At 41.3% G+C, this 10,095-nt stretch overlaps 1 protein-coding gene across 4 annotated transcripts in view; it reads left to right on the top strand.

Annotated features, from left to right (window-relative positions):
- MEIS2 (Meis homeobox 2) overlaps positions 1–10,095 on the top strand; it is a 202,735-nt gene that overhangs the window by 2,659 nt on the left and 189,981 nt on the right. For all 4 annotated transcript variants that reach the window (XM_008702265.2, XM_040620440.1, XM_040620442.1 and 1 more), the window contains exons 3-6: positions 590–731; positions 1,445–1,495; positions 2,438–2,488; positions 3,286–3,435. In XM_008702265.2, coding sequence (XP_008700487.2) covers positions 590–731; positions 1,445–1,495; positions 2,438–2,488; positions 3,286–3,435 — 394 coding nt within the window. The remainder of the gene's footprint in view (positions 1–589; positions 732–1,444; positions 1,496–2,437; positions 2,489–3,285; positions 3,436–10,095) is intronic.

Here is a 10,095-nt window from a genome sequence, read left to right as displayed (position 1 = left end):
CGATTTAGGGTTAGGGAGTACCGCCTCGGGTGTATCGAGAGGTGAAGCCTTCGGCCTCCTTCGGAATAACTATTAATGGAGAGTTAAAGCTTTTTCTTTCTTTCTTTCTTTCTTTCTTTCTTTCTTTCTTTCTTTCTTTCTTTCTTTCTTTCTTTCTTTCTTTCTTTCTTTTTAATTTCAGAGAGTGTTCCTTTCTTGAGAGGTCAGGGCTGGGTGTCAGGGGGTTGGTTCCGCGGCCTCTGTAGTGTGGGGATTGGGTCTGGATCGACTCCGGGCTCCAGACTGCCTGAGCTGCTTGGATGTTTCATTACTTCCAACTGAGGCTTTTCTTACTTGGCGGGCTGAAGTGGCCAGGGGCTTCTCTGACTAGATCTGAGGGACTCCTGAGCTGAGGGAAAGGGCCAGGCCGATTTTCCTTTCTGTTTCTGGCCCAGGCTCGGCTGGCTAAGGAAGGGTTGTAAAGTGTGATGCGTGCCTGTTTTATTAAAGAAGGAATCCGAACCCTCCAAACTTGTTGATTACAGTTCTTGCTCCTTCCCCTCTGCACCCCGTCTCCGTGTGTGTGTCTCTGCGTGGCGCTGCCCGTTAGGCACCCGTTGTTTCCTCTGTTAGCTCTGGTCTTTGAGAAGTGCGAGCTGGCGACCTGCACTCCCCGGGAACCCGGAGTGGCCGGCGGAGACGTCTGCTCCTCCGACTCCTTCAATGAGGACATCGCGGTCTTCGCCAAGCAGGTCCAACCTTCTTGACCCACTCACCCTCCTGCAGACCCTCACTCCCCCTCCCCTTTCCTCCGAGCTTTACATGAAAGAGGAGGAAAAGGCAGGGACACCCGATCTGTTCCTCTGGCCCAGTCCGTGCTCTTCGCCTCCTCCCCATCTCTGAGCCTGGAGGCGAATTGGAAGCGGAGATAAATATGGGTGTTTGTTTTTCCCCCCAGCCAGGAATACAGGGGCTCGACCCTCGAATTAAAGTTGACCTGCTCCTAATCTGGGGCTTGGCCTTTTCCCCCGCCTGCAGCTACTTGAACAAGTATTGGGGATAGGGGCTGTGAGGGACCCGAGAGTGCCTGGAAGGGAAGGAAACTGGGCGCCTCATGGGGCGGTCGGCGCGGGGCGCTAAGGTGTGGGAGGTTAAGAGCCACAGCCCCTTAGACGGCTGGATGAGGGGGTACTTGGGGCCAGAGAATGGCCCTGAGTTCCCAACAACAGCTTAGCAGTTCCAGGTGCCCCTTAATGGGGCTAGGAGTAGAAGGCCCCAGTACTTTTTCAAACGAACCCACTAATTTAAGGCACTAGTTTGTTTCATGTATTTTACCAAAGGCCCTCTCCTCTTCTCAGCCACTGCCCTTCCACCATACCCACTCACACGGTTTAGTCCGTGACAGCGTTTTTCTTCTTTTAAGTTGGGGGGGGTCATTCATGTTGACATTCCCTACTTCTTACAGGTTCGTGCTGAAAAGCCCCTTTTTTCCTCAAATCCAGAGCTGGACAATTTGGTAAGGCTCACGGTTTCTTGCCTTTTCCCAGTCTGCTCCCCACCCCCTTTGCCTAGAAGCACCCACTATACCCTGGAGCTCTGGGGAGTTGGAGCAGAGCCCTCTTTTGAACCTCAAGAGCGACTGGGAGGAAGAGGGAACAGCTTAGAGCCCCCGCAAGGACGATGGGAGGTGAGGGGTGGGATGGACGTCAGGGAACTCGGAGGCCAGGGAGCAGCAGGAGGGGACACGGCGCCCAGAGTGTGAGCAGGGGATGAGTCCCAGGTCTCGGCCCCGGGAGCTAGGCTGCGAGAAGTGAGTTATTTCCTCTGTTTGCCAGGGTAGGCAGCCGAGCCCCCGGCAGCTCACCCGAAGGAAGTCACCGCTGGCTCAGCAGCGGAGGGCGGGCGGGGAGATGGGGGGAGGGAGGTAGGGGGCAGGCGGGCGCAGGCCACTTTTAGGTGTGATTCTTTTGCTAATTTGCACAATTTCAATATTAAAAGTACTTAAATCCGCTTTCAAAGGCCTTGCTTCACCATTCATCTTGAGTATTTCCTTCTTCAGTAAGGACGGATTTCGCTGGGTGTGCTGTTCTAAAAAGCTTTCTCTCTCCGATGAAGCGGATTTTTTTTTTTTTTTAATTTGGCCTTAGGTCGCGAGAGGGGACGGTTAAAGACTCAGGCGGAGAAAGAAGGCCTGGCCCTAGGAAAGCAGTTCTTACAAATAGCTCAGTGAACACAGGGGCCAAAGATATTAGATGCTTCGTCTCAGGTTGAGTCAGATTCCTACCCCATGGCCAATGAGGCAGAGATGATCAGTAATCACTTGGTTTTTCAGACGATTTCTTGATGTGTGGGTTTTGCCTGGCTTCCTTCTTCTCCCCAGCTCAATTCCCTCACCACCCCCCACTCAGGACTCCTGAGTCACAGAGCCTTAACTCCACACTCTAAACTTTTCTTTCAGATGATACAAGCAATACAAGTACTAAGGTTTCATCTTTTGGAGTTAGAAAAGGTAAGGGAAATGACACTCCCCATTTCGTGTTAGCCACTTTCCTTTCTCAGTTGACTTGGGACGTCTTTAACAAACCTACGGTCTGAGGGATTGAGCACCTGGAGGTTTTGAGCAACTTGTTACCATGTCCCTCCTTCAAACTGCTCCTCCACCCAGGGGCTCAGAGGATGGGTGAATTAGGACAGCCCTGCCTGCTCCCCTACCCCACCCCCTCCTGCCTTTTCCCCCAGGCATTCAGGATTATTTTGAAATGCAGAAAACCATTTGTGTTACTGGACATTTAGCCTGCTTGCGTCTCTATTAGCTTAGCTCACCCTCAGACCAGAGCGAGTGTTAGGTGCAAGCAGAGGGAATCATCCTCTCTGGGGTGTCTTTACATTGCTCTGCAGCTCAATCCCTGTCCCCTGGAAACATGCAAAACTCTTAGCTTATTGAATCGCAAATGCCAATGCTATTCCCAGTTCCAGCGTTCTAACATTTTGATGTTATCATCAAATCGGATTTTCCCCCTTGGACTCCCAGTCTGAGCCCAGTTATTTCCAGTCCTGTTTCTTCTCTCTTTATTCTAACTTGTTGCTCAGGGAAGTCTCTGGAGAATAATATCTGCTGCAACAATTGCTCTATTGTTTCCTTGCCTTCAAGTATTACACCTATTAATTAGAGTTAGTTTGGAAGACATTGCACTGTTGCTCTTTCCAAATGTAACCTTGCAACCTGATTTTTTCCCCTTTAAAAATGAAACAAAACAATAACAACAACAATATGAGCTGAACCCTCCACCATGACCCTCCTTTTAGGTCCACGAACTGTGTGATAACTTCTGCCATCGGTACATTAGCTGTTTGAAGGGGAAAATGCCCATCGACCTTGTCATTGATGAAAGAGACGGCAGCTCCAAGTCAGATCACGAAGAACTTTCAGGCTCCTCTACAAATCTCGCTGACCATGTAAGTCGAAGAGCCCTTTGGCATTCTTTTGAGACCACTTGGTAAAGCATTTTTTTAAAAACTTGTTGTAACATTTAGCTAAGCTTAAACTTAGTTTTCTTTTTAAACGATCTGGTCTTTTGGGGAGTCTTTTCTCTCTTTCTCACTACCTCTGCCATACCCTTCATCTTCGTTTGTCCTTTCCTGGCCCCTTCCCTTATTTATGTGGAGAACCAAAGAAACCAGGGAGTTGATAGAGTGATTTGTGCTCTTAATGTGTAAAGTTCTCTGGATTTGGTGGTTTGAGTGTTAGCAAATTGTCTGTTTGAAATGGTGACTGCTGCCTTTTCTGCTTTCTCAACTCTGTGTAATCAGTACAGCCGGGACAGAGAGGCAAGTCAGCTAGCTGGTTGGGGGGAGAGAAAGAACTGAAGGACAAGAGGAACCGGGGAGGGAGGGCCGATTTCCCAGTCTCTCACAGAGATGACAGTCCCGAGAATTATTGGCAATCTTGCATTGCATTAGAAATAAAAGAAGGAGTGAACACATTACAATTCTCTGAGCTCTTGCTCTATAGAAACTTATTGTCAGTATATGGACTTATTGCCAAGTGCCTGAAGCATCTTCATAATAAAAGACAGTAACTTTGATGAAACAATTATTAACAATGTATTACAGAAAGCTGAAGGGAATTGCGATTGAGTAACCATAGGTTCGTGGTTGAATTTTAACACTTAAACAGTTGGTGAATGAAGACAGAGTATAGTAAGGAGTGACTGTGTATGTCAGGCCAGGATGGGAGATTTCTTTCTATTCTCTGTTTTTAATCCTGTTTTGGAACCAATGTAGGGAGTCCGAAGATTAAAAAAAAAGAAAGAAAAAAAGAAAAAAAAAGAAAAAAAGAAAAAAAGCATATGTAGTGAGACTGAAATTTTGAAAAAGAAGCAAAGAGAAGAAAGATTGCAGCTGGTAGGAAAGGCAAGAGTGGCGAGGTTAAAGAGTGGGTGTGAACAGCAGTTTATTTATAGGAACTCAAGCCGGGGGTGGGGGACAGGGTGTCTATAGATTATATTCAATTGAGCTTACAACCTAAGTGATACAGGCTATAGTCTAATAACTTGCTGGCTGAAATATTAACTTAACACTTCGTGGAGTTAAACAGACTTCGGTGATTGAAGGCAGTTTGTATCATTACCACCACTCCCCGCCCCCCATTCCTGGGTGTTAAGAGGAATGGGTTGAAATGCCTTGAGAATAAACCTTCTGTGTGAGGTTCTTTATCTCTCCCCACCCTCCAAAAAAAAGTTTTGAAAATATGCAGTCATACATTTTAATTATGAGCCTTTGTACTATGTAGAAAGCCAGCCTAAGAACAAAAGTTAAAAAAAAAGAAAGAAAGAAAGAAAGAAAGAAAGAAAGAAAGAAAGAAAGAAAGAAAGAAAGAAAAAAAGAAAGCCTCAGTCCTGGTTGTCTAGTTCTAAGACAGAATAAGTACTATGGCATTGAAAGCTCCTATGGCTATCTTTACTCTTGACTTGTTCCATCATGAGGGGGGGGACTTTGAGGGGCTCTTTTGCATTTGAGTGTATTAACTAAAATCAAGAGGATGCAGCAAGCAGCTATGGGAAGTTTACTTGCTGGTATGTGGCTATATGATGTGTGGTCGTTGTCCACACGGCATGACACTCCCTTAGAAATATTTGTTGTTGTTGTAATTTATTTGTTTATTTTCACTGCTTCCTGTTTCTCAATTCAAATGCAGCCTGCAATGTTGGGGGAATGAGAAGGAATCTAGTTACATGGTTTGTAGGATGAGAGGTTCACAGTTATCTGCAGCCAAAAACGTTTCTCATGACATTTGCAGGGGTCTCGACTACTTGGTTTTCTAGAATACTTTCTTGGCAACTGTTTTTCAAGTGGATGTACGTAACGAGAACATGCCAATGTCTACATAGAAGAGATAAGATAAACTAGGCTGTTTAGAGTATTGGCTGATAGACACTGCCAATATATGAAACTATTGTAATATTTAAATTACACTCAAGAAGGAAGTGGTACCTAAGAGGATAGCGCTTTAATAATTTAACAATCATTATCTTTGGATAAAAGAGTCAACTGTAACATTTGTTGCTCCTCTTGCAGGCCCCCAATCAAGCAAAGATGACAACTGATTTATTTTGAACCCATGAGGGCTTGCCACCTCATTGGGCATCATAATTTAAAGCCTTTTATTTCCTAGAGATCTGAACTATAACATTTTTACTTTAGCCCCCTGCTATTTGTTTTGAAAGGAAGCAATAATTTGTTCCACCAGCACACTGAGTGGGAAATGGCGAGATTTGCTGCAGACTTGAATTTTATGCGGGAGGGGAGAGAAAACCTTGCAGAGTTTTCACCATTTTTGGTGTTTTCGTACCATAGGTACGTTGGTTATATTTCTTTCCAAGCACCCCCTACAAAGTGAATTCTCTTACACGTCTGCCTCTTCTGCCAGTACACCCTCCCTTCACCCCCCACCCACCAAAAAGGGAAAATACCCCAGAACTACTACCTGAAAAGTGGTATGAGTGGGGCATTTTCAGCATGTAAATGTGTCCAATTTGAATCTCCAGGTTTATTTTTTCATTTGCTTTGATATGCATATTTAATACATTGCCCCAGGCTGGATCTCATTTGGTGCACGCTGGTGCAGGGGGTGATGGTGAGCCACTTCAGAAGGACTGAGACAGCGTGTTGTTTTCTCTGTTTTATCTGTTGGCCCACTATTCTGATCTACTGTGCTTCCTCATGGTTTTATTTGCACATGAAATGCCGAGAGCATTTCAACTTATTGGCTATGAATAATGACAGCTAAAAAAGAAGTGTAGTTTAATTTGTTGTGTGCCAAGGTTTCTCTTGTGGAGGTGACAGTTTGTGACAGCTGTTTGACACCCCCAAAACACATACACCTCTATACTTATTAAGTGGTATCAGGCTGCATTGTGTGTGTGTGCGTGTGTGTGTGTGTGTGTGTGTGTTTAAGGAAGGATCGAGCAAGGAGAGAGACAGTGAAAGAGAGAAAAGAAAGAATAAGTGTGTAATTTTGTGTAGTGGAAAGCAGAGAGGAAAGCATCAGGAACAAAATATTAGGTGCCAAAATAGACTTCTATTTTCTTATTGAAAAATCTGAAAATAAAACTGAATGAAAGTAATTGCTACAAATATCTTGAAAGCAAGTACTTTTGGCAGGCTTTTAAGAATGAGTTTTATATACTATTACACAGTAAATCAGGCTGTTGTCATGCTGATTTCACATTCTGTAATTTTATGTAAATAATCCGATGTAACACTCAGACAACCAGAATGTCCTAACCTTTAGTACGTTACATTCATTAAAGATACTGAACTAGCTCATATATTATCGACATTTCCATGATGGGCATGATGATAAAAGGAAATATGGAATTAAATAGATAATAGAATTTGCAACATTGGCTATTTTGTTGTTTTTAGTAAATTCATAATGAATGCTTATATTTTTGTATTATAATATAGTTTATTTAATTTTCTTATTAAACATGAGAGTAATTGTTGTAGGTAGCAAACAACTATTATAGTATTCTTTGGAATATTGGGGAAAAGAAAATAAGATGGTAAAAGGAAATAGAACTCTATTTTCCAGCTGCAATTCATGTTAAGTTTCCCAGACATTCAAATTTATTATGTTTAAAATAAACATGTCAAGAAACCAATTCTTTAAAAAAATTTTTCAACTTGAAAACTATTGTGGAATATTCATGCTTTTCCTAGTCTGTAGTATTTCTAAATAATAGGTGATATCCACATTTTCTACGTTACATAATTTTAGATCTAGTACAGACAAATAAAATATATCTTTATGTTTACATTTAAAGATATCACATATCTTTAGATCAGCACTAGATAAATGAAATATATCTGTTTGAAATATATTCTCTGAGCCAAGCTCTATTTGCCTGAAGTGCATACAGTTATATTATTATTTCTAATTAATGTTCATAAGGAACTCATTTATTAATTTTTTGGATGAATTAAGTATAGGGAAGAAGATATAACTTTATCTCTTAATAGTTAATGACAGATGCCTCAAAATTGACTAGCTCTGATAATATGATTAATAAAAGAAATTATTTTAATTTCTATGTTGAAAGCTATAATTTAACTGAAGATATACTGTTGTTTTGTTTTGCATCTCTGAATATGTCAAGTTTATTTATCTGTATACAGCTTCTAAAAATGGGTTAAGAACCTTGTCCCTGACAGAATACAGGCAAGTGTCTGGAGGTAGAATCTATTAGTACCTGGAAAGTCAGCAGGGACTAGGCAGCGAGGAGAGGGTTTAAGTGATTGGTCTATAGGATATCAAGGGGGGAAATAATGGGATTTGGTAATAATATTAATAATCAAATGATTTATTTTATCGGATAGTTTCTTAAGTTCTAGTATAGGATTAGACTTTGTGGTGTGTTATCCAACATCTCCAGGGACCCATTCCGGGAAAGTTCTACCTCTGAGTTCTTTCTACCAGCTCAACATGGCGGGGGTCATGGGTTTTTCTGTTGTTATTGTTGTGTAGCTTCTGAAGGTTGATAGCCCCTCTGTCAATTTACCATTCAAAATAATTATATTATTTAAATCACTTCGGTTGTGCAGTTGAAGTATGTTTTCAGTGTAACTGTGATGAGATGAAATTAAACAAACACTTGACAGCCACTGACATTCACTATCAGATTAAATTTTTGATACTTTAAAAATTGATTTCCTATTTTTTTTTAGACTGAATGTTTTATGGAATATCCCAACAGAATTCAGAGTTATAGGAGACATTTTATAATTTTATAATTTTTCTACAAGTTAAATAGAGGAATCCATTTTTTTTTTTCATTTTGGAATTCATTTTTGGAATTTGCAAAGAGTACTTGACACTTCTTTGAGAGTTACTCACATATTAATTCCCAAAGCTCAATAGAGTGTAGAAGCAGGGAGATGAGGGAAAGACCCCAGCTCTATTTACATTTTTAAAGAGTGAGTCCATGTTCTGAAAGCATGCATGGTTCTCCTGAGTTCTTATGTCAACTTTAGAATACTGAAGTTGAAATTCTAACGTTTTTTCAAACCGCACAATTAACATTTTTAACTTTTGTAGGCTTGAATACCTCATGATAGGAGTTCTCATCTTATTTAACAAAATAATCTCTGCACAGTGTTAATTAGGAACTAAAATATCATAAAGTCATAGGAAATATGTTACGTATTAACTATGTGTACTGATGCAAGCGTATATTGCCTTTGTTGTTTAAACATATCGAGTCAAATTAGTTTTGCATGCTTCATTTGCTGGTTAAAATATCTTTATATATGTTTACTGTTGCCTTCTACCTACAAGCACATATTCTGAATTAGTCTACTGTATTGTTCAAGTTCATGTAAAAATTTTGGCTTGGTGTTATATATCACATTAGTTGTATAGGTTCTAGAAAATCAAATGCTTATTTTAAAGGGTTCTTTTTTAATAATAGAAGTAAGAAGTAGAAGTGACCTTAGGGATTATTTCGCCTAGGTTGTTAATTTTAAAGAGACAGAGGAAGCAAGTCCCAGGGAAATGAAGTGCATTACTTGCTTAAGGCCACATGATCCGTTAGAGAGGGCACCCTAGTGTCTTAATTTGAATCTAAAGCTCTCCCTCCTTTACCACATCCACTGAATCATCTTTTCACTTGGGGTCTAAGATGAGTTTCAGATTATTTTAGATAGAACTTGTGTGTAGTATGGCTTTTTTTTCTTTTCTCCTTGAAGCCTAATACATTTTACTTGCCCACTCAGTTTTGTATTTATTTAGAAACACTCCTACATTTTACTGCATTGCCTTTTTGCAGTGGAAGAACCATGAGCATTGTGGAATCATTTAAACAGGGCAATACCACCAATTCACCAGGACCTACTAAGTATTTTCCTATGGGCAAGTCCCCACGGAAATGCCATAGGGTATAAAATGTGACAATTTCCACGATATCTGCAACCTCAACAAAACAGGCCTGCGTATGTTTTGCTTCCTGTGCCCAGAGATTCCTGTCCTATCTGTGCTCTTTCCCAGATTTAGCAAAATTCAATGATGGTGCTAAATCTTTTTTTTTTTTTTTTTAATTTCAAGGGAAAAAACACTGGCAGAATTGTGTTTTCTAGGGAAAGCTGTGTGTAAATGAAAAACAGAGGAGAGCAGCAGAATGATCTCCTGTGGCCTCGCTACTACAAGCTCTCCCCATCTTGTCTCATGCTTTTATATTAATTACAACTTGCATTATCAGCTGTGAGTCTGTAGCCCAGCAAATAGAAAATACTGCCCCTGGAGACCTAGCTTCTTGTATCTATTTTCCATCTCCTTCTATTGTGTCCCACTCAGTATTCACTGCTTTTCTCCTGCTAACACTGCTCTTTAACGCAATTACGTAAGAGCAAGAGGAGTACCATATTTGACTCCCAATTATTAAAGCCACCGGGAATAGAAACATGTTCACTCCTTGCCCTCGGGGATCTTCGGGATACTTGGGTTGAAGAACAGGAACGTATGGAATACCATGCATGTACCTGAGTGCTCACCCACACACAAGCACTCAGAGAGCATTTCTCTTTATTTCCTACATACATCATGTGTGGTACATGCTT

Source organism: Ursus maritimus, unplaced genomic scaffold (genome assembly GCF_017311325.1).
Source record: "Ursus maritimus isolate PB19 unplaced genomic scaffold, ASM1731132v1 scaffold_35, whole genome shotgun sequence".
NCBI classification, from domain to species: domain Eukaryota; kingdom Metazoa; phylum Chordata; class Mammalia; order Carnivora; family Ursidae; genus Ursus; species Ursus maritimus.
This window is presented reverse-complemented; position numbering and strand designations above follow the sequence as displayed.